This window comes from Drosophila ananassae (assembly GCF_017639315.1).
Source record: "Drosophila ananassae strain 14024-0371.13 chromosome Y unlocalized genomic scaffold, ASM1763931v2 tig00000179, whole genome shotgun sequence".
Lineage (NCBI taxonomy): Eukaryota > Metazoa > Arthropoda > Insecta > Diptera > Drosophilidae > Drosophila > Drosophila ananassae.
Window position 1 is genome coordinate 65,102 of NW_025319093.1, and position 25,386 is coordinate 90,487.

Genomic DNA, 25,386 nt, shown 5'->3' on the forward strand with positions numbered 1-25,386 from the left:
TTTCCAGCATCGTTCTACGGCTTGTTAATGATGGTAAGTTGATTAGTAAAAGTCTACTATGATAAGAGGGGAGGTAAAGATTTGCATCCCAATTAAGTCCCCTAAGGTCAAAAGTAAGGAAGTTTTTTTGTACAGATTCAATGTGATCTTGGTGTACTCCATATTGAGGACTCCAGACACACGATCCATACTCAAGAATCGGACGGACCAGTAATGTATATAACGTTTTAGTTATGTACGGGTCATTAAATTCTTTTGACCATCTTTTAATAAAACCAAGCACACCCATAGCTTTATTAACCATGGTAGATATATGGTCGGTAAATTTAAGTCTCAAATCCAATAGGACAATCTAGGTCGTTAACCTGAGTTAATCGTTCTAAGGCGTTCCCATAGAGAAAGAACATAGCCTGGTGAGGACTAGATCGGTAAAAAGACATGAGTTTACATTTCGATCCATTAAGCTTTAGATTATTTGCTAAACACCAATTTTGAAGATTATCCAGATCCGATTGAAGTCTAGACTGGGCGCTAGTGAATTTATACTGAAGGCATAGCTTAACATCATCAGCGTACATAAGTACCAGTGAATTAGTTAAGGCAAGGGGCAAGTCGTTAATAAACAGTGTCAAAAGTAGGGGTCCAAGATGACTTCCTTGGGGCACCCCCGATGTGGCGCGGACTAAACGCGAGGTAACATCTTTAAAGAAAACTTCCTCTCTTTATCTTAAAGCGGACGGACGTGTTTTTTTTGTGCGCACTGCGTTTTTGTAAAATTTGCAATAAGCTTTCTATAAAAAATCGGTGTTTATTTCTTTACTGATATAAAAACAAATTGCAATTTTTTAGATCCGTATCGCTTCGCGTGTGCAGTGATATATTTGGAGGTAAAATAATAATTTATTTAACTTACTTTCCAAACATAGCCCTGCTCTGCTTCTTTATCTCCTACGGTGTTGTTGCTATTCTTTTGCTTCTACTCTCGCTCAATAGAGATTCTTATCTCTATTTCTTTAAATCTTACTAACTTGCACTAACTGCTCTCTTTAATCTCCCCTTCTCGTTTCCTTGGTACAGTGGTTCAAGGTTCCTCATTAATAAAATAAAATAATATTTTTAAATTAATTATTAATTTTTTTAATAATTTTTAATAAATTAGTTATTTAAATTTTTAATAATTTTTAATAAATTAATTATTTAATTTTAAATAATTTTTAATAAATTAATTATTCAAATTTTTAATAATTATGGATTTTAAATTGGTCTGTGCATTAAAGTCTTGCAATAAGACAATCTCGTCTTCCCAGCCTACCATCCATTGCTGGCTCTGTGAAAACGTTTTACACGCTAAGTGTGCCGGGTTAACGGCCTCAGTGTCGGATGCAATCTCGCGTAGGTCTGGACTCCACTTTTGCTGTGACGGTTGTCGTGCTGTTCAGGACGAAATGAGGACGTTCATGAGGCAGACTAAAAGCGGTTTCAAGGAGTTGATTAGTGGTTTTCGAAAAATCAATGACCAACTCTGTGCGCTTGATACACAGTTTAGTAGTCTTCAACTACTAAATGAGTCTCCAAAGTGTAAGAAATCAGCTTTTAGTGATGTGCTCGGGTCGAATAATCTTCAGCCTGCTCAGCCGACAACTATGCAGCCGCTTATATCTCTGGCCACCCCAAGGGCCGGACCTGAGAAAAATTCGGCTTCCGAATGTCTCGGACTCAATGAGCAATTGTCCGATATGTCCTCTGTGGCATCGCTTCAAGTGATCCCAGACCCAATAATTCAAACTCCTGTAACAGTCACCAAACAGGGTAATAAACCGTCTGGACCCCCGGTACGCACTGATGACGCAGTATTAGTTACGGCGGCACCAAAACCCTTGCAGGTGATCCCACCATCAAAACACATTTTTGTTTCCCGGCTTGCCCCTGATACTTCGGAGATTGATATCTCGGCTTACATCAAAGCCAAAGCAAAAGCCGACATAAAGGTGGTGGATATTACAAAATTCAAATATTCTTACACCAGGCACACGTCATCTTTCAAAATACGTGTGCCCTTGCAGATGTTCAAGACGATCTGTTCCGCCAGCTTTTGGCCAGAGAACATTTTCGTCCAAGAACATCAGCCAAGTACGGTGAAAAAAAAGATAACCAAACCTGTGGGTGTAAAACTCCCACATGTTAAGGCCACTGATCAACCTTCCACCTCATCTTCTTTAATCTCAAAAAACTAATGTCTTCATTAACACTTACCTATCAGAATACAAGAGGGTTTAGTTAATGACCCGTACATAACTAAAACATTATATACATCACTGGTCCGTCCGATTCTTGAGTATGGATCGTGTGTCTGGAGTCCTCAATATGGAGTACACCAAGATCACATTGAATCTGTACAAAAAAACTTCCTTACTTTTGCTCTTAGGGGACTTAATTGGGATGCAAATCTGTACCTCCCCTCTTATCATAGTAGACTTTTACTAATCAACTTACCAACATTAACAAATCGTAGAACGATGCTGGGTGTCATGTTTCTATATAATCTTATTTATGGAAATATAGACAGCCAGCATTTACTAACACGTTTAAACTTTAACATTCCTAGTCGAACGACCAGAAACTTTCGTCCTCTACTCCTCAGCCATTGTAGTTCGACATATGCCCAACACGATCCGTTCAGGGTATTATGTTCGGACTACAATGGTCTCTACCACATCTTATCACTTTGCTCTACTAACAATCTTAAATCGCTTATATTAACCGCCTTATCTATGCAACACTCTTCCTCGTAATATCTTTCTCCTAATCCTCGCTTATCTATTTCGGATCTATTCCCGCGATTCGAGCCGTACGTTACGCGGCAGCGTCCCTCGGTCGGTTGGACGGGAGGTGGGCTGTACGTATGCAGTGGGAACCGCGCAAAAGCACGTTGGGTTCTCCCTCGAAATCCACATAAGAAGATCAGTTGGGAATCCCAAAAGACTGAGTTTACTTATAAGAAGCGAATGGTTAACAGAGTCAAATGCTTTACTGAAGTCAGTGTATATGACGTCTGTTTGTAAGCCATTCCGGAAGCCATCCGTGATAAAAGATGTTGTAATCCTTGATTAAAAGATACATGTTTACGCTTAGGGTTTACAAAGTTATAAAACTGCTTCGGATCCTGAGTAAACTGAATCCTGCAGCGGCGAATATAACTCCTATAACATTCTGCGTTATGCACGGTGAAATTGGACCGAGCTACTAAGTATCTTGAATAACTAACTGTACAGCCAGATAATCTATGTTTGTTTAAAAGTCTACTCATACTATTCTTTAAATTTATAAGGTGCCTTGTATACCAAGGCGGATTCGTTGAAGCGGACGGATATTTCCACGGCACGCAAGCGTCGAAAAATATGTTGAAAGTATAATAAAATTTTTGTAATGCGGTGTTTATATCCTCGCATGCCAGTAAATCAGCCTTAGTAAGTCAGCCTTACGAAAGAAACGAACTTTCTGAGATTTAACTGTAGACTTAAGGTCAATAAAGTAATTATTTTCGATTGAAACCTCAAGAGTGGGATGATATGGATCCTCAGGGTTAGAAAGGGGCAAAGTTCTGGAAAGAGTAATTCCATCAGGATCAGAAACGAAACATAAGTCCAACAACCGACCTAAAGAATTTCTAACGTGGTTAATTTGCCCGAGTGACATGTCGAACATGCCCTCAGGGAAGTCATGGTGGGAGTTAAGCTGTAAAGACGGTGAATTATCAACATTTTACCACATAAGTTCTGGGATATTAAAGTCACCCAGAGCTATCAGCTGGTCACCATCAGACAGACGATCGAAAACCAAACGAATAGCGGACAAATGTTGCCAGTATGTTGGCGGTTCGGACGAAGGTGGTATGTACGAACAGGTAACATACAAAGATTGATCGGACAAAGTGATTTTGATGCAAATAAATTCAATGTCACCAAACTTTTGTGATTTTACCTCTTCAGAAGCGAATTTGGAGTCTACAGAAATTAGTACTCCTCCTCCCCTTCGCAAAGTTCTATGACATCTAAAAGTGGTGTACCTACTAGGAAAAACTTCGGAGCTTAAGATCTTCGGCTTTAACCAAGTTTCTGTAAATACAATAATGTGGGATGCAAAAAAAGAACTATCAGAATACAGTTTGGGTAGTTTACTACGTAACCCTCTTGTATTCTGATAGGTAAGTGTTAATGAAGACATTAGTTTTTTGAAATTGAGGAAGATGAGGTGGAAGGTTGATCAGTGGCCTTAACTTGTGGGAGTTTTACACCCACAGGTTTGGTTATCTTTTTTTTCACCGTACTTGGCTAATGTTCTTGGACGAAAATGTTCTCTGGCCAAAAGCTGGCGGAACTGATCGTCTTGAACATCTGCAAGGGCACACGTATTTTGAAAGATGGCGTGTGCCTGGTGTAAGAATATTTGAATTTTGTAATATCCACCACCTTTATGTCGGCTCTTGCTTTGGCTTTGATGTAAGCCGAGATATCGATCTCCGAATTATCAGGGGCAAGCCGGGAAACAAAAATGTGTTTCGATGGTGGGATCACCTGCAAGGGTTTTGGTTATGCACGGTGAAATTGGACCGAGCTACTAAGTATCTTGAATAACTAGCTGTACAGCCAGATAATCTATGTTTATTTAAAAGTCTAGTCAAACTCTTCTTTAAATTTATAAGGTGCCTTGTATACCAAGGCGGATTCGTTGAAGCGGACGGATATTTCCACGGCACACAAGCATCGAAAAATGAGTTTAAAGTGAAATAAAATTTTTGAATAATAATCGTAATGGTAATATTTAAATTTTGTAATGTCCACCACCTTTATGTGGACTTTTGTTTTGGCTTTGATGTAAGCCGAGATATCAATCTCAGAAGTATCAGGGGCAAGCCGGGAAACAAAAATGTGTTTCGATGGTGGAATCACCAGCAAGAGTTTTGGTGCCGCCGTAACTAATACTGCGGCATCAGTACGTACGGGGGGTCCGGACGGTTGATTGCCCTGTTTGGTGACTGTTACAGGAGTTTGAATTATTGGGTCTGGGATGACTTCCACAGAGGACATATCGGACAAATGCTCATTGATTCCGAGACATTCGGAAGCCGAATTTTTCTCAGGTCGGCCCTTGGGGTGGCCAGAGATATAAGCGGCTGCATAGTTATCGGCTGAGCAGTAAACATCATAAAAAGCAGATTTCTTACTCTTTGGAGACTCATTTAGTGGTTAAAGACTACTAAACTGTGTATCGAGCGCACAGAGTTGGTCATTGATTTTTCGAAAACCACTAATCAACTCCTTGAAACCGCTTTTAGTCTGCCTCATGAACGACCTCATTTCGTCCTGAACAGCACGACAACCGTCACAGCAAAAGTGGAGACCAGACCTACGTGAGATTGTATCCGAAACTGAGGTCGTGAACCCGGCACACTTAGCGTGTAAAACGTTTTCACAGAGACAGCAATGGATGGTAGGCTGGGAAGACGAGATTGTCTTATTGCAAGACTTCAACGCACAGACCAATTTAAAATCCATAATTATTAAAAAATTTTGTAATTAATTTATTTAAATTTATTTAAAATTAAATAATTAATTTATTAAAAATTATTAAAAATTAAATAATTAATTTATTAAAAGTTATTAAAAAAATTAATAATTAGTTTAATAATATTATTTGATTTTATTATTGAGGAACCTTGAACCACTGTAGAAAGGTGACGAAAGGGGAAGATTAAAGAGAGCAAGTTAGTAAGATTTAAATAAATAGAGATAAGAATCTCTATTGAGCGAGAGTAGAAGCAAAAGAATAGCAACAACACCGTAGGAGATGAAGAAGCAGAGCAGGGCTATGTTTGGAAGGAAAATTAAACAAATTATTATTTTACCTCCAAATATATCACTGCACACGCGAAGCGATACGGATCTAAGAAATTGCAATTTGTTTTTATATATGTAAAGAAATAAACACCGATTGTTTATAGAAAGCTTATTACAAATTTGACAAAAACGTAGTGCGCACAAAAAAAACACGCCCGTGCGCTTTAAGATAAAGAGAGGAAGTGATTTTGCATTCCTTCTGTATTGTTATTTATTCCAACACTTATAAAATTATGAAACCTAAAATTTTGATGGGAAATCTATTCTTTGATAGGTAAAATAAGTTTGGGTGAAAAGGATGCGTACTCCTTTCTTTTTTGTTATTGTCGTCTCTAGTTATCTGTCCGAGTGAACTCGTGGATCTTAAAGACTATAAGCGACTCTGCTCTAAATTTTGGCACGATGACTCCTGCAAATAAAACGCAGGCCCCGTTTCTGTCAAGTTTGTGCCGCCATTTCGATACCGCCAGTTCAAGAAAGTATTTTGAAAAAGTTTTAATGCCAAACAAAAATTCAGTCAAATCGGACCGATTTTAGAGAAGTTTTAAAGGAGACTTTTCATTCTTTAGAGGAGTTTTACACTTTTCATTTTGTATTCCTGCTGGATTGTTATTTATTTCAACACTTATAAAATTATGCAAATACGTGAAATTGTTCCACGCCCCCTACCGACGCCAAAAAAGTCATATTTCGGTACCGCCAGTTCAAAAAATTATTTTAAAAAAGTTTTAATGCCAAACTTTTTCACTGTATAATTTATGACCCCAGAACAAAATTCAGTCAAATCGGACCGATTTTAGAGGAGTTTTAGATGAGACTTTTCATTCTTTAGAGGTGTTATAGACTTTTCATTGTGCATTCCTGCTGGATTGTTATTTATTCAAACATTTATAAAATTATGCAACCTAAAATTTTGTTGGGAAATCTATACTTTGATAGGTAAAATAAATTTTGGGTGAAAAATATGCGTACTCCTTTCTGTTTTGTTATTGTCGTCTATAGTTATCTTTCCGAGTGAACTCGTGGATCTTAAAGACTATAAGCGACACTGCTCGAAATTTTGGCACGATGACTCCTGCAAATAAACCGCAGGCCCCGTTTGTTTCAAGTTTGTGCCACGCCTCCTACCGCCCCCAAAAATGTCATATTTCGGTACCGCCAGTTCAAGAAAGAACTTTGAAAAAGTTTGAATGCCAAACTGTTTCACTGTTTAATATATGACTACAAAACAAAATTCAGTCAAATCGGGCCATTTTTAGAGGAGTTATAGACTTTTCGTTCTTTAGAGGAGTTGTAGACTTTTCATTTTTTTATACCCTTGCAGAGGGTATTATAATTTTGGTCAAAAGTGTGCAACGCAGTGAAGGAGACATCTCCGACTCCATAAAGTATATATATTCTTGATCAGGATCACCTCCTGAGCCGATATGAGCATGTTCGTCTGTCCGTCTGTCTGTCTGTCCGTCTGTCTGTTTCTACGCAAACTAGTCTCTCAGTTTTAGAGCTATCGAGTTCAAACTTTGCACACATCCTTCTTTCCTTTGCAGGCAGTATATAAGTCGGTACGGCCGGGATCGGTCGACTATATCCTTTAGCTGCCATATAACTGATTGATCGGAAATGCCATAACTTTGGTGTTTTTTAAATTAGAGGGTTGGGACTTTCCACACATGTTATGTTTGACTAAAATATCCTTTGTACAAAATGTCATAAGGATCGGCCGACTATATCCTATAGCTGTCATAGAACGATCGAAATTGGCATAACTTTGGTGTTATTTAAGTTAGAAAGATGGGATTTGGTACAGATTCTATTTTGGGAAAAACAATCTGATTTGTCGAATTTCATAAGGATCAGCCGACTATATCCTATAGCTGCCATATAACTGATTGATCGGAAATGCTATAACATGGTTGTTTTTCAAGTTAGAAGGATAGGAGTTTCAATGGATAACTCTATTGTCCAAATAATTCGATATGCCAAATTTTATAAGGATCGGCCAACTATATACGATCCGCTATATACCTAATAATTAAAGATGCGTGGCGCCACCTAGCGGACTGCGACTCAACTGCAAGGGTGTATTAACTTCGGCTCCGCCCGAAGTTAGCTTTCCTTTCTTGTTTTATTTTTTTTTTTGCGCGGCCCACCTCCCGTCCAACCGACCGAGGGACGCTGCCGCGTAACGTACGGCTCGAATCGCGGGAATAGATCCGAGATAGATAAACGAGGATTAGGAGAAAGATACCACGAGGAAGAGTGTTGCACAGATAAGGCGGTTTATATAAGCGATTTAAGATTGTTAGTGGAGCAAAGTGACAAGATGTGGTAGAGACCATTGTAGTCCGAACATAATACCCTGAACGGATCGTGTTGGGCATATGTTGAATATATGAATATATATATATTGAACAGAACAGTTGATCGTAGAAGGGTGAAAATTGAGGATTGTATGTATTTTTGTATTTTATATCATAAAAAAAGAGAAATTAAAAATTTTGTCTAAAAAATAAAAATAAAAATTTAGGGGTGGACTACCCCTAACATTTAGGGGGATGAAAAATAGATGTTGGCCGATTCTCATAGATACCGGATAAGCACAAAAAATTTCATCAAAATCGGTCAAGCCGTTTCGGAGGAGTATGGCAACGAAAACTGTGACACGAGAATTTTATATATTAGATGCAACCTAAAATTTTGTTGGGAAGTCTATCTTTGATAGGGAAAATAAAGTTTTGGTGAAAAAGATGAGACCTCCTTTCTTTTTTATTTTTGTCGTCTCTAGTTATCTGTCCGAGTGAACTCGTGGATCTTAAAGACTATAAGCGACACTGCTCTAAATTTTGGCACTATGACTCCTGCAAATAAAACGCAGGCCCCGTTTGTTTCAAGTTTGTGCCACGCCCCCTACCACCCCCAAAAATGTCATATTTCCGTACCGCCAGTTCAAGAAAGAATTTTCAAAAATTTTGAATGCCAAACTTGTTTGGGAATGGACTATCGATACATAGTTTATAAGTTATCCCATATTGTCATCTATATACTTTTCTATACCTACTAGGTTTAGAATCCACAACATGTATGCACACACACACCTATCGTTAAGTTCCACAAATGTAAATTTTCTTAGTACCAATTAGACAGCGAAACTGACAAGAACATATAACTCTACAGTCCACTACTCATTCGTCTTAACGGTTGGGGATCATTGTTTGGTCCTTCGCATCCGGATTTGTTTTGTAGTTTTCTGTGCATTGGTTCTCATTTGTAATTGTTTCTCGGCATGGAGCAATTAAAAGCATTGACAAAAGGGCGCGCCAGACTCAAGGCCAATATCACACGGAGCTTGGCTTGGGCTGAGGACGAGCAAAATTCGAACGCCACACGGGCAGAGGTGTCTTCGCGGCTGAAGCATCTCGACACAACATGGAAAGAATTCAATAGATTTGGTGATGAAATAGCTATGCTCGACGAAGTAGATGGCTATGTGGATTCGGAGCGACAACAGATTCTACGAGGAAAAATATCTAAGGGCAGATGCATTACTTTCGGCGATGGTAGGTACAAGACCTAGTCCATCAATTGGGATCAGTGAAAACGGCAGCGGCGTGCTGCAAAACAACGACGCAATAATAAGTTTGCTACAACAACAACAACTCTTCGAGCAGTTGGCGGCAAATCGAGCCACTGCAAACATGTCGAGACCTGAAGGAGGAGACGCCTACGCGGCGAATTCAGGTAGTGCTCAAATGGTAGGGGCATCAGCTCAAAGCGAATTGCCTAAAATTCAAATTAAACGATTCGCTGGCAATTATTCAGAGTGGCCAGCCTTCAAAGACATATATGAGAGCACAATTCACAACAAGGCGAATTTGACAAATACGCACAAATTTCATCATTTGAAATCTCTTCTGATCGACGAGGCTGCGAATCTGGTACGACATTTGGCTATTGCGGATTCAGCTTACAACACTGCGTGGGAGCGACTTAATGAAAGATATAATCGTCCACGGCACATCGTGAATTCACTATTGGAGCAGTTTATGAAGCTGCCAACAACAACAAGGTCGGATACAACAACATTACGGAAGGTGTCAGACGGCGCCAATGAAATAGTGCGTGGTTTGGATGCCATAGAGGAAACAGGACGAGATTGTTGGATCATCTACTTGACGCTGGAGAAGCTGGATGCAGATACTCGACGCAGGTGGATCGAGCGCAGTGTGGAGACAGACTCACCCACACTGGAGGAATTCTTCAAATTTTTGGATGCACGTTGCGAGGAACTAAAGCAAGCGTGAAACAATCGGAGGCAAGACTACAGCCTCAATCGGTGACAAGACAAGGAAGGTCACATATTCGCTGGTTGTACTTGAAGGAAACAAGTGCAGCAAATGTCATTCTACAGAGCATCGTCTGTATGGATGCCAACAATTCCTGGATATGTCAGCAGGACAGAGGTTTTCGTTTGCCAAGGAAAACGCTCTGTGTTACAATTGCCTGAATCCTGGTCATGGGGTCAGAAAATGCAAATCGACGTTCAAGTGCAGACAATGTAAAGGTCAGCATCACTCACTGTTGCATCTGCAACGCACGCAACAGGCTATTGGAACAATCGCTCAAACTGGTGAGGATCAGGAGGATCCTAGCGCACACATCTCAACGGTGGCTACGAGTCACATCGCACAAGCAGAAGGTTCTGCAGCAATTGTATGTGCACAAGGCAGTGCAAATTCACAACAATCAACTGGATGGAACAGGAGCACCTTGCCTACGGTCATGGTCAACGTTCGCAACGCAAAGGGAGATTTGGTTGCATGCCGACTCCTATTGGACACGGGTTCAGAACTGTCGTATATATCTGAACGCTGTATACAAACACTTGGTTTGGCTCGTACGCCATCACGCATACTGGTTTCGGGAATTTCATCAACCAAAGCAGACACTACAAGGGGATGCAGCACTATAAGCATCCAATCCCGTATTTCGCAAGATCAGCTGGTAGTCCAGGCTCACGTGCTTGGAAAGATTACAACATCATTGGAAAGGCAGACCATCGACGCGTCTGTACTTCAAGTTTTCAACGATCTGCAATTGGCAGATTCGCAATTTAGCACGAATGCCCCAATTGACATTCTTTTGGGCAGCGAACACGTTTGGAGTGTTATAACTGGGAGAAAGATCTACGACAACAAAGGAAAGCTCATTGCTATATCATCAATTTTCGGATGGGTAATTACATCACTGCTTTCACTACGCTACGGCACTCACAACGACAATCGACATCGATGCTTATCTCAGAAGGTTCTGGGAGCTGGAGAGCATACAACGCAAGGCAGAAGTTCAACCTGAAGACGAGGAGGTGGAGAAACACTTTCTTGCAACACACACTCGAGACGAACAAGGCAAGTACATCGTGGAACTTCCGTTTAAAGTATCCGAAACACAATTCGCAGATACACTTCAAGGAGCGCTGCAGAGGTTCAAATCTGTTGAACGACGTTTAGCACAGAATCAACAATTACGTAACGACTACGTAAAGTTCATGAGGGAATACCAGGAGCTAGGACATATGCGAGAAATCTCACCGAGCGAAATTCCCAAGGGTAGTAATTTCTACCTGCCACATCATCCCGTATTGGGTCGGAAACTTCGAGTGGTTTTCGACGGATCATATCAAGACGCCAAAGGCATGGCTTTAAACGACACGCTCTCGATCGGACCGAGTATTCAGCGAGACTTATTTGCTGTGTGCTTGCGATTCCGTATGTACAAATACGTCTTTTCAGCCATAGTCAAGATGTTCCGTCAAATATGGGTGAGCGAAAAACATAGAGACTATCAGAGAATCGTATGGAGAGAGGATCCGTCAGATCCTATCAAGCACTTCCAACTATGCACGGTGACGTATGGAACATCATGCGCACCATTTCTAGCAGTCAGAGTGCTAGAGCAACTAGCTGCTGACCATAAGAACGAGTTTCCGAATGCAGCAAAAATCGGGTTGGAAGATTTCTATGTCGACGACGTGCTCACTGGAGCAAATAGTGAGGATGAGCTGCTACGCAACAGGGACGAACTCGTCCAACTGATGTCCTGTGCTAACCTAGAGCTCGGGAAATGGGTATCGAATACCAAACGCATCGAATCGGAGGATAACACGGATTCCTCACAATCACCAGTCAAAGTGCTAGGGCTGCATTGGCACCCTGGAGAGGACACATTGTCGTACAATGTAAACCTATCGAAATATCCTAGCCGAATGGTTAACGACGATGGAACCATTTCGGTCGCCATACTTGCAGCAAAAACAAGAGTGGCACCTTTGAAGCAGCAGTCTTTGCCGCGCCTGGAACTATGTGGCGCACTTCTACTGAGTCAACTTCTACCATAAAAGCTGGACTAATGAACAACGACGTAACGATTTACGCATGGAGTGATTCGACGATAGTCCTGTCATGGTTATCGTATTTACCAGCCCAACTCAAGACTTTTGTTGGAAACCGCACTTCAGAAATCCTCGAAACCATCCCGAAGCATGCATGGCGGCATGTAGACTCAAAATCGAACCCAGCGGATTGCGCATCCCGTGGCTTGGGAGTATCCGAGCTCATTGACTTCCAATTATGGTGGAAGGGTCCTTCATGGCTGAGGGACAAGGAAAAATTCTTGGAAAGGTTGAAAAATAACTACCAAAACTACCTGCCTAGCTGCGCAGACGAATGTCACGACGGACAACCCATGGGATAAGCTTCCCAATCGCAACTCATCTTGGCTGAAGCTTATACACACACTTGCTTACGTTTTGCGCTTCATTCATCGCATGAAGCACCCATCTTCGAAACAAACATCGAACTCTCTAAAGTTTGATGAGATCAAAGCAGCAAGGATTCGATGGCTGCAACAAGCTCAAGCTGGTTTTCAACAGGAGATCCAGTTACTACGCGCAAACAAGGCTCTAGGGAACCAATCTCAATTGGTCAAGCTCTCACCAATCATCGGCAAGGACAACCTGCTAAGAGTGGGTGGACAAATCCAACCTTTGCAGTTGTCAGCAGAGGCGAAGCATCAGCAGCGTCCTAAGCGGACCACGACAACCCCTAACATTTCGATCGGCAGCGTTGTGCTCGTCAAGGAGTCCAACACACCACCAGCATCATGGCAACTAGCGAAGGGGATCGACACTTTCCAAGGAAAGGACAATATGGTTCGAGCAGTCAGGATCATCCGGCTCAAAACCCGGCCAATAACGAAAATTGCGAAACTACTCAGTTCAGAAACCGTGTTTCAGGGTGGCCCGGGATGTTTAGGAATGGACTATCGATACATAGTTTATAAGTTATCCCATATTGTCATCTTTATATTTTCTATACGTACTAGCTTTAGAATCCACAACATGTATGCACACACACACCTATCGTTAAGTTCTACAAATGTAAATTTTCTTAGTACCAATAAGACAGCGAAACTGACAAGAACATATAACTCTACAGTCCACTACTCATTCGTCTTAACGGTTGGGGATCAAAACTGTTTCACTGTCTAATTTATGACCACAGAACAAAATTCAGTCACATCGGACCACTTTTAGAGGAGTTGTACCTTTTCATTCTTTAGAGGAATTATAAACTTTTCATTTAGCATTCCTGCTGGATTGTTATTTATTCCAATACTTATAAAATTATGAAACCTAAAATTTTGATGCGAAATTTATAATTTGATATGTAAAATAAAGTTTAGGTGAAAAGGAGGCGTACTCCTTTTGTTAATTGAGATTATTTTATCTCGTCGCGAAAAAACCGAAAGGCAAAAAGGTGGCTGTAAAATTAAATATAGCAACTAACAAAACGAGAAATGCGTGCACTCTGTTTAACGTTATAAATTCGATTATATTCATATCAACAAAAACTTAAGCCTAGCTTATCTAGTGCGACGAAGCGGGGCGAATTCATGGGAGAGCGCAAGTGAGAGCTTTACTTGCGCTCCCGCTCCGCCCTAAACTAACTTATACTAGACTTCATAACATTCCACTTAATTAATTAATTATACACCGGCCCCGTTAAAGGCCTTCATTATGCTTCAACTACTGGCAACCTCGCCAGCTTGTGGACTGCTCTCCTGAATACTGCTCCTCTAGTCGTCCTGACGTCGGCGACCCTGACGCTTCCGTCCGCGCCGGCGTGAGTCTCGACGACCTTGGCGGTGCTCCACTGCTGGGGCGGCTGGTTGTCCTCGGCGACCAGGACCAGATCGCCCTTTCTGGCGTCCTCCTGCTCCCGCTGCCACTTCGACCGCGCCTGTAGGCCCAAGACGTACTCCCGGGACCAACGCTGCCAAAACGTTTGGTTGATTGACGAGGCAAGCCGCCATCGCCGCAAGCACGTTAGACCTTGCTGGTCCGGGTCCGCGGTGCTGGTGGGGCGATGAGCGGCCCGCCTGTCAACAGGTGCCCGGGAGTCAAAGCCTCGCCGTCGCTTGGATCCTGACTGAGGGCGCCCAGAGGCCTCTAGTTCAGGACGGCCTCGACTCTAACGAGGACGGTCTGCAGCTCCTCTGCGGTCAACTTCGCGCTGCCCACCGCTCGTAGGAGTAGTTGCTTTGCAGACTTCACACCTGCCTCCCATAGTCCGCCCATGTGCGGAGCCCGCGGCGGTATGAACGCAAATACGCATCCTTTTTTTGATGCGTATTGTCGCAGCTCGTCCGCTTCGCTCTCGATCTGGTGCCGCAGTGCTGCGAAGTGGCGACTCGCTCCGACGAAGTTCGTCGCGTTGACGCAATGCACGATCTGCGGACATCCTCGGCGCCCAACGAACCTTTGGAAAGCCAATAAAAAGGAATCAGTTGACAAATCGGAAACTACTTCTAAATGTACTGCTTTAGACGCAAAACAAACAAACAGGGCAATGTAGGACTATGGACTATGTATGGTGGCCTACCACGAATTTTCAATGTCGTCTCAATAGGGCCACAGAAATCCACGCCACATATGGAAAACGGGTGGAGAGCACGAACTCGATCTAAGGGTAAATCTCCCATGATTTAGTCATCAGATGAGGCTTGCATTTAAAACAGCGTATGCATGACCGCACTATCTGACTGCCGACTTCCTGCACGTTTACTATCCAAACGCGCTGTCGCAAGAGACTCACTAGTGCTCGTGGACCCACATGAAAATTCGACTCGTGCAAGTATCGGATGTAGCTCTGAACAAATTGAGAGCGCTTCGTCAAAAGTACTGGAAACTTGGCATCGTACGAAATAGGAGCTAGTCGCCCCCCGTCCCGCAACAACGAAAAGGTAAGCCCAGCCTGAGAGGTTTCATGGACAAACGGACTTAGGCTCTGTAGGCTTGGGCTAACAACAAGATTTTTTCTAACATTTTTAATTTCCTCTTGATACTCGTGCTCTTGGACTATCTGGACAATTTTATTAAAAGCGTCTTGATATTCGGCAGGTGAAGGTACATTATCAGAACTAACTACTAATTTTTTACACTTCTTTATAAAGCGGACCATGTAAACGAACACTCGCAGCAGTTTTAAGTGAGAGGAAAATCCTTCTATCACTTCCAACAAATATGAGGTACAGAAATCGGCGTTTGGCTATCTCGAATGAATTGCCCAAACGCTTGGATCCGACTTAAATGGAAGTTTAACTTCAAATCGACCTGAAGGCAGTATTCTTGTAGTCTTATGATAATGTTCCTCACATAGCTCTTGTTCTGGCGACAACATCTTTTTAGAAGATGGAACTTCTTCCAACGACCAGAATTTTTTCAAGTTTTTGTCTATTGACTCTAATATTTCCTTGGCAATTCAGACTAGAGAGCGACTGTTGAGGAGTTGAGGAATTTGCCAGATATTTTCCCGATACTATCCACCCAAGGAGAGTTATTTGAAGGATGGGATGGTTCGGACCTTGCTTTATTTGGCCAACGGACAACAGTTCGAAAAATGACTCAGCTCCAATTAGCATATCTATACGCTGAGGTTTTTAAAAATATGGGTCTGCTAACGGCAAGTTCTTTGGTAGGGTCCAATCTTTTACTGTCACTGACTGGTCAGGGGATAGCCTGAAATGGTTTTCAAAACCCAAAAGTCGAACGGAAACTCGCTATCATTGACTCTCGACTTCACCACGGTGTGTATCTTTTTCTTAACTTGTGAATTAGTTTGACCAATTCCAAGCAAGTTAATGCTCGATTCCTCCCTACGGATCTGTAAGCGTTGAGCAAGATCTTCTGTAATAACATTCATTTGTGACCCTGAGTTAAGTAATGCTCGGGACAAGATGTGCTCACCATTTTTTGTTTGAACGCTTACGATCGACGTTGCTAACAAAACCCTTTCTACAGACGACGCATGCAAAGCATGTGAAGTAGAAGGGCCATCATTCGTTAACTCTGAAGGAGGATTTTGTGTGGGTGGTGGTAATGCTAAGTTATTTTCGGTCACTGTAAATCGGTGCAGAAGTTTATGGTTCGATCTTGAACAGATTTGACACCTGGTCGATTTACAATTCGCTACCGTGTGACCTTTTCGCAGACAACTCAAACCTTTGTATTACAGCAAGGCGCGCGAACGGACTGCACTGGGCCAAAAAATGGTTGTTAGCGTAACAATAACTGCAAGCTAGTTTGGCGTTGGTAGAAGAACAAGCCAACGAAGTTCTACTCAGTTGCTTGCTGAACCCAGTTCTTTCTTGTTTTGGTTTGCCAGTCTCTTCAGCGGACAGCTGGTATCTACGATTTAGTATTTTTTCGAAATCGGACCACAGCGGCAATTCCTCATAATCCAGTGACTCTTTCCATTTTTGCTTGGTCACTGGATCCACTCTACTCAAAACTAAATGAATAATCATTGAGTTTGCAATTTTAGTATCATCTCCAATGGATAATAGTGATCCATAAATTGATGACACAGTGTCGATGAGACCCCTCAACGACGACGCAGTCGGCTGGGAAATTTTCGGAAGGCTGAACAGTTGACGTATTTGGTTCGCAAAGATGAGACATTCGTTATCATAAACTCTTTTTAAACTAGCGATAGCTTTGGCGTAATTACTTTCGGTGACCTGGAATGCCTTGACAGTTCCTAAGGCTTCACCAGAGAGGCAAGAAATTAAATGATTAATTTTCTCGATAACTGGAATGTTCACATCTCTGTCAACTAATGTCTCGAAAAGACTTATGAAATTTTTGAAATCCGAATAATTTCCACTGAATTTTGGCAATGCCAAACTAGGAAGTCGAGCTCGAGTTGGGGCTGCAGAACTTGCAGTAGCTGAACGGGAGTCTTCAGCTGAATTCAAGGCATTACATAAGGACATATTCCTTGCCTTGGTAGTTATTCCTAATTCTTCCAACTCGGCTCCGAAATCATCCGATTCATCTATTTGCTCGATCTGGTCTTGCAATCATTTGCTTTAGAAATTGCCTCATCTAAAACCTGAAGCCTGCATTCTAGCTCGGTTTTGTTTAGAGGAAGTGATCCATCTTCCAAACGTTACTCCAACCGGCGAATGCTTTTAACTTTGACATTTAATCTTTTTTTAAGTCAATAAGAGTCGTGGAATTAAGTTTTTGTTTAGTACTTTCCATTATAAAAAATTTATTTTTTCAATACAAAAACGAAAACAATGCAAATTTAAGGGAGCGCGGCACTTGGCGTTCCGTTAAACTATACGCGCCAAAAACATACATACATACAGCAGCGGATAACGGTGGGAAACGAAAACGAGAATATTATCGCTGCATCTATTTGTATGTATGTATACCAAATATATATGCACCCTTATTTTATCTGTAATAAATAAAATAATTTTTGGCTGCGCTTTAGTATTTATTTGGAAGATTTGTAAATTCGAGAACGAAGGGTAGGGGGCGACAGTGATTGCAAATAATATAAATATTTTCTTTTTTATTTTATCCACAGGCAGTACATTTAGGTTAGCACATATATTTATAATTACATTTTTAGAACTTTTATATTTGTTGTTATTTATTTTTGCTCTACTATTTTTTCTACGTACGTATGCGCCAAGAATTGAAAGGAGGGTGGAATATTCCAGCACAAGACGGATTTTAATTTGTCTTATCTCAACTTTCAATTTTTTGCACAAATACCTGGGGTTGTGCTTTCGGATCCTTTAATCCTGCGGCCACTTTCCTTTGACAATCGATGCAGGTGCAGGGCATGGGGACGACAAATCCTTCCAGTTGCAACTCGATTGGAGAAGTTTGTTTCGCGACGCGGAGAATTCTTTAATTTTTATTTGTGAATTCACCACCACAACTGTCGCGAGCAACTCTTTTTTTTTTTGAATATATATATGTTATATATTGTTTATATATGTATTGTGTCACTGTCACTGTTTTTGTTGCTTTTTTTTATTTAATTGTATTCACTACAGTCCCCCCGGGTCGCCAAAAAGTTCACTGAGATTAGTTTATCTCGTCGCGAAAAAACGAAAGGAAACAAACGTGGCTGTAGAATTAAATTATTGCAAAACAACGAACGAAAACGAAAAATGCGTGCACTCTTTTCAACGTTATAAATTCGATTATATATTCATATCAACAAAAACTTAAGCCTAGCTTATCTAGTGCGGCGAAGCGGGGCGAATTCATGGGAGAGCGCAAGTGAGAGCTTTACTTGCACTCCCGCTCTGCCCTAAACTAACTTATACTAGACTTCATAACATTCCACTTAATTATCTACATTAATTATACACCATTCTTTTTTGCTATTGTCGTCTCTAGTTATCTGTCCGAGTGAACTCGTGGATCTTAAAGACTATAAGCGACACTGCTCTAAATTTTGGCACGATTACTCCTGCAAATAAAACGCAGGCCCCGTTTGTTTCAAGTTTGTGCCACGCCCCCGACCGCAAAAATGTCATATTTCGGTACCGCTAGTTGAAGGAAGTACTTTGAAAAAATTTGAATGCCAAACTGTTTCACTGTCTAATTTATGACCACAGAACAAAATTCAGTCAAATCGGAACACTTTTTAGAGGAGTTATAGACTTTTCATCCTTTAGAGGAATTATAGACTTTCATTTTGCATTCCTGCTGTATTGTTATTTATGCCAACACTTGTAAAATTATGAAACCTAAAATTTTGATGGGAAATCTATACTTTGATAGGTAAAATAAAGTTTGGGTGAAAAAGATGCGTACTCCTTTCTTTTTTGTTATTGTCGTCTCTAGTTATCTGTCCGAGTGAACTCGTGGATCTTAAAGACTATAAGCGACACTGCTCTAAATTTTGGCACGATGACTCCTGCAAATAAAACGCAGGCCCCGTTTGTTTCAAGTTTGTGCCACGCCCCCGACCGCAAAAATGTCATATTTCGGTACCGCTAGTTCAAGAAAGTACTTTGAAAAAGTTTGAATGCGAAACTGTTTCACTGTCTAATTTATGACCACAGAACATAATTCAGTCAAATCGGAAAACTTTTTAGAGGAGTTATAGACTTTTCATTCTTTAGAGGAGTTATAGACTTTTCATTTTGCATTCCTGGTGGATTGTTATTTATTTCAACACTTATAAAATTATGCAAATACGTGAAATTGTTGCACGATCTGCGGACATCCCCGGCGCCCAACGAATCTTTGGAAAGCCAATAAAAAGGAATCAGTTGACAAATCGGAAACTACTTTTAAATGTACTGCTTTAGAGGCAAAACAAACAAACAGGGCAATGTAGGACTTGTATGGTGGCCTACCAGGAATTTTCAATGTCGTCTCAATAGGGCCACAGAAATCCACGCCACATATGGAAAACGGGCGGAGAGCACGAACTATCTGGACAATTTTATTAAAAGCGTCTTGATATTCGACAGGTGAAGGTACATTATCAGAAGTAACTACTAATTTTTTACACTTCTTTATAAAGCGGACCATGTAAACGAACACTCGCAGCAGTTTTAAGTGAGAGGAAAATCCTTCTGTCACTTCCAACAAATATGAGGTAGAGACCATTGCAGTCAGTCCGACCTCACTCTTCTTTGCTTCCGTCTGCAAAATCTCTGGTGACGGATCAAACCGAGGGCTCGTTGGCCACTTATCTTCCGGCTCCGTTAAAAACGATGGTCCTGTGAACCAAATTGATTCTATCGTTTCCTTTACGTCTCCACCTCTTGACACAATATCTGCCGGGTTCTGTTTAGTGGGTACATGCCGTCACGTGCTATCCTCTGACCACTCTTGAATCTCAGCAACTCTATTTGATACGAACGTTGACAACGACGATGGATGGGAACAAATCCAATGAAGACAAACTTCCGAATCTGACCAATATACACTTCGTTCGATCGGTGCTTTGATAAGAGGTTTTATTTTGCGACAGAGGTCCGCGAGAAGGTGAGCGGCACATAACTCAAGGCGGGGGAGCGTCTTTGTCTTGAGCGGCGCTACTTTCGACTTTGCAGTCAACAATGAGACTAAGGTAGTAAACCTTCTGCAGATTTGCAACGGATATAGACGCAGGCTTCATAGGCTCTCATCGATGCGTCAGAGAAGGCATGAATTTCAATTGGTGACATTGGCTCACTCATCACAAATCTCGGTATTGAGATCTCTTCTAACTGTGACAAGGCAAGCTGAATTTTGTTCCATGCGGTTTCCAAGTGCAGTGGAAAGGACTCATCCCAATCTAGCTTATTAATCCAAAGTTCCTGTAACAGGATCTTTCCTTTATTAAGGATCGGGCTTAATAAGCCAAGGGGGTCGATAAGCTTTGACGTCACCGAAAGAATATTTCGCTTAGTCGCCCTTTGACCCATGACTGACATATCAATTTCGAATTTAAATACATCATCTTTAGGAACCCAAACGATTCCTAATGTTTTTGTCAGCTCTGAGTCCGAAAGTGTTACTGGCTTAACCGTGCTCTCGGATGCAGTAACTTCAGGCGAGTTTGAAAACCACTTGCTCAATTCAAACCCAGCGTTTTGAAGAACCTGAGTTACTTCAGACTTAATTTTCTTTAGCTCCTCCACGCAACCAGCACCCCTTAACATGTCGTCGACGTAAAAGTCAGACCCAATAACTTTAGCAGCTCGAGGGAATGTATTTTTCGCGGATTCACTCAACCTCTTCAAACACCTTATGGCCAGGAATGGGGCTGGTGCAGTGCCATAAGTAACGGTGTTGAGCTTGCACAATTTCAAGGACTCAGACGGGTATTTTCTCCACACTATCAACTGGTATCGTCGATCTGCTTCATTTACCGTCACTTGACGATACATTTTTTTTATGTCGGCTACCAGAGCGAATTTGTTTGAGCCGAAATCTAAGAAGAGTTGAGTAAAGCTCTTCCTGAATTGTTGGGGCCACCATCAACAACTCATTTAAACACTTTTGTGTGGATGTCTTGCAGGACGCATCGAAAACGACTCGTAGTTTGGTCGTTGTAGGCCGTCAGCCAATCGGGTACAACAGGGGGAGAAACGCATGAGCTCATGTGCCGTAACTGTGTACACCGATGGTAGTGCGACTATACTCTCCACGTGAGGGCGGCTGGTAACAGGTCCCGGTAAGGTCATGTCTCTGCCGAGGATGCTGGCGAATTGTAGTCGGTCGGGGAGAAGAAAACTCCCTTCCTCAAATCACCCCAATCCAAGGTGGAACAGCATATGCCGAGGGATGCATGTCCGGGGGATGCACGGACGTTAATATGCGGACTCTGGGGGACCGGCCGACCCCTCAGTTTTAACCAGGCTTATCATGCGGGCTATGTCATGATGGACGAACCCCTTCCCGCCTAATCGTGGGTCCAAAAATGAACGACAATAATAATAAAAGAAAAACAAACAGTGGAGAACGGAACTCCCTAAGAAAGTCCGAAAATGGGATCTCGGATCCGTCAATCTCCAAGGCAGATAGAGGCCAAAGAGATGCTGGGATGGCGAAGCTCCCCACTGAGGGACAACATCCGGAGGCGAGCGGCGCCGGTGTAGGGGGAGATGCCAAGGCATCGACCCCCAAAATGGGGCCCACTATGGGACCACCGAACGGTGTGGAGGGCAAGATCCCTGAATCGAGCTCCTCTCGCACCGGCGGCAACCCTAAGGAAGTCCCCGGCCCGACGACTGCTGGCCCCCTGCAGCGGAAGGGCTCCTATTAAGATAGGAGGAGAGCGGCCTTCATCCTGATGAGGGCAGACCCATCGGCGGAGTCCAATCCCGATCAGGCTGAAATAATAAAGTGGGCGAGGGAAATCCTGCCTGACTTTCAGCCAGCAAGAGCGGGAGCCAGATTGGACCCAAAGAAGCCGACAGGAGTAGGCGACTCTGCCAAGGAGAGTGCACAGAGGGCCAAAAGGCAGAAATCGACCGACGGTGGAGCGCCCCTAGCTAAGAAGAAGAAGGTGCAGACACAAAGTAACAGATCCTTCGCCGAAGTTACCAAGGGCAGGACCATCATTGGGGTCATTGATAATGGCTCCAAGGATGGCCTGATCCCCAAGGAGCTTTGGCGTAAGGTAGTGAATGAGCTGCATGGGCGCTTCATGGAGGAGATGCTCAAGAGCGGAGGACCTCCACCGGACTGCGAAGACGCAGGGTGGTACCAGGGTAGCATCAAGGTGATAGCGTGCCAAGATGCGAGGTCTGTAAGCCTCTACAAGCGAATGATTGCGTCGCTTGGGGAGGTCTACCCAGGAGCCAGACTGGAGGCGGTGGACTGGGACAAGATCCCCAGCAAACCGAGGGCCCGCGTATGGCTGACAGAGAAGCCGGCGGACCCTGCCACCATTCTGGCCATGCTCAAAATGTGCAATCCCACACTCCCTACGGCGGACTGGAGAGTCGCCAAGGTGGAGGAAGCAGTGGGACTGAGAAGGCAGGTTGTCCTCACTCTAAATGAGGAGACTGCGAAGATCCTGGAGGGTGCCGGTTGCCGTATCAAATACGGGTTCGAGCACGTTGCGGTGAGGATCTACAAGTCGGATGCGAAGAGTAAACCTGGAGGCATCGACTTGGAGATGGACGCACATGAGTTAGACTCGGGGGAACCGACCGAAGAGGTCCGCCCAGAAGGAATGTCGGATGTGGAGGAGGACATTCTGGAAGGGTACACCTGGAGGAGAGTGACCTGGCGAGGGCTCTTGGTGGCGTCGGCATGGAGGAGGACTCATTGCTGGGCTCCGACACCGAGGCGGAGGTTACTCTGGTGGAGAATCTAAAGGATGTCCCTGACATTCCTGCAGATAAACCTCCATCACAGTAAGGTGGCATCCGCCGCCCTCCTGCTCCATCTTGCAGAGAATGGAGCTGACGTGGCCCTCATCCAAGAACCCTGGATCAACGGAGACAGGATTCTCGGTCTGGGGGCGTCGGACTTCAGGCTGTACACAGCCGATGTAACAGGTAAAAAGCGAGCATGCATACTCGCAAAGAAAAGCCTTAATACCTTCTTGCTACCAAATTTCAGCAATGAAGATCACGTAGCCGCATCGATAGAGGGCCCAGACGGCCATCTAAGAATATGCTCGGCATATATGGGTCACGACCACCTAGGACCTCCACCCCATTCGCTACTCAGGCGGCTTGCGGAAGACAGCGAAAGGAAGGACATCGACCTAATAATAGGATGCGATGCCAACGCTCATCACAGTCAGTGGGGAAGCACTGACACAAACGAGAGGGGTGAGTCAATCTTCGATTTTATCCTCAGCTCTAAGCTTCTAGTGGGTAACAGAGGTTCAGAACCCACCTTCGTAGTTAAGAACAGAAGGGAGGTTCTTGATGTCACATTATTCTCGTACTCCCTGGCTGATGCAATCACCAGCTGGAGAGTCCTTGACAAACACTCATTTTCAGACCATCGCTATATTGAGATAGTAGTAAATTTTGAAAACTTTACCAAGCAAGCAGTACGAAATCCTAGAAAGGCAAACTGGGAGCTCTATAAAAATATACTAGATAGATCCTTAGGCGAACCGCCTTCAGAGACCATCGAGACCTATGAGGGGCTCAACGCCATGGTAGACAAGCTTATTGCGACTAGCGCAAAAGCTTACCACAAGGCCTGCCCCAAGAAAAAAATAGGTAGCAACAGATCGAAGAAGCCTCAGTGGTGGACCTCGCCTTTAGCCCCCTACAAAAAAAATGCACGTAGGGCCTTCAACCACGCGCACCGTACCAACACAGACGAGGCGTGGGAAACCTATAAAGCTGAACTTAGGCAATATAACAAAGAATTGCGCAAGGCAAAGAGGGTTGCCTGGGCCAATTTCTGCACCAACATTCAGGAGACATCAGAGGCCGCCCGCCTAAGAAAGATTCTCTCTACTACAGCCCCCATCGCAGGTTACATTAAAAACACGGAGGGGTGCTGGACAACCTCAAGCCTGGAAACCCTGGAGACCCTTATCAACGCACACTTCCCGGGTTGCTCATCGGAAGGAGCAACCCAGGTGATGCGTAGCCAGGGTCACCAGGGCTCGCTCAACTACCTACTTAGTGACAGAAACCTTAAATGGGCAATAGACAGTTTTAAACCCTTCAAATCTCCGGGACCGGACGATATTCTACCAGCTCAGTTATCCAGAGCAGGTATTAACCTAAGGAAATGGATTAAGAAAATCTTCAGCACAGTCTTCACTACTGGTATGATACCAAAGGCATGGCTGTGCACGAAGGTTGTATTCATACCCAAGGCGGGGAAACCATCCCACCGCACCCCCAAGGACTTCAGACCTATAAGTCTGTCTTCCTTTCTCCTTAAGACTATGGAAAGACTCTTAAGTCTCCATCTACAACTTAACATTAACCCAAATGACATCTCATGCTCTCAGTGTTGAGCTATCAGAATTTTGATAGCGACCGAATTAATAAACAATCCACAATTCGATTTCAATATTTTTATTGGGTCAATTTAACCCCAAAACGAATTCCGCGGCCGATCCAAAACAATGCCGAATTACAAGTCATAAAACCTAAGAGCTTGCGCAGAAGCTCCACCAAAGCTCCCAAACTGCATGCGCTACAAAAGAACAACAAAGCGCATGCGAATCTGGGAGAAACAAAGAATATGGAGCAGCTGATAACGGGCAATTAGTGGACCGCTGCGGCTGGTTACACTGAGAGAATAGAAATAGAAATAATTATGATTTTTGATGCTGGCACAAGTCCCAACATCCTCCCCCCGTTGAATTCCATCTTTCAACAAAAAAAATCCTTAGGGGCATGGGGCAGCTTTATCACATAATATTGCTGATGATCTCAAGGTCCATAATTCTCAGTTGCAGGCTGCCGTGTCCATCCAGATCCAGAGAGCGCTCGAGCCAAGCGTCAACAGTGTGGCGAGAGTGGAAGGAAACATCTTTCCGAAATTGCGCGTAGGCGCACCTTTCGATTGCAGGATCGGGAGCCTTCACGGCTGGAGCAGCAGCCACCTTGGCAGCTGCAGACGGCGGCAGCAGCGATGCGGACGACCTCCCCCCATTGGAAGGGTGCAGGCTAGAGTTCAGAATGGAGT

The 25,386-nt window shown here is 43.2% G+C and overlaps 2 protein-coding genes across 2 annotated transcripts; both read left to right on the forward strand.

Moving 5' to 3' along the window:
- Positions 1-9,180: 9,180 nt before the first annotated feature.
- LOC123258253 lies at positions 9,181-10,198 on the forward strand. The gene is made up of 2 exons (XM_044718125.1): positions 9,181-9,454; positions 9,717-10,198. Exons 1-2 carry the CDS (start codon positions 9,181-9,183, stop codon positions 10,196-10,198), a joined length of 756 nt encoding a protein of 251 aa, XP_044574060.1.
- Positions 10,199-10,340: 142 nt separating this feature from the next.
- On the forward strand, positions 10,341-12,291 carry LOC123258254. Its single transcript, XM_044718126.1, has 2 exons — positions 10,341-11,129; positions 11,212-12,291. The coding sequence occupies exons 1-2, from the start codon at positions 10,341-10,343 to the stop codon at positions 12,289-12,291; spliced, it is 1,869 nt and encodes a 622-aa protein (XP_044574061.1).
- Positions 12,292-25,386: the final 13,095 nt, after the last annotated feature.

Bases quoted from the DNA above. Each gene is read 5' to 3' on its own strand.
- LOC123258254 (XM_044718126.1), top strand. From the start codon at position 10,341: ATGTCAGCAGGACAGAGGTTTTCGTTTGCCAAGGAAAACGCTCTGTGT. The intron at 11,130-11,211 runs GTAATTACATCA...AGGTTCTGGGAG, and splicing joins TATCATCAATTTTCGGATGG to CTGGAGAGCATACAACGCAA.
- LOC123258253 (XM_044718125.1), top strand. From the start codon at position 9,181: ATGGAGCAATTAAAAGCATTGACAAAAGGGCGCGCCAGACTCAAGGCC. The intron at 9,455-9,716 runs GTAGGTACAAGA...GCAATTATTCAG, and splicing joins ATGCATTACTTTCGGCGATG to AGTGGCCAGCCTTCAAAGAC.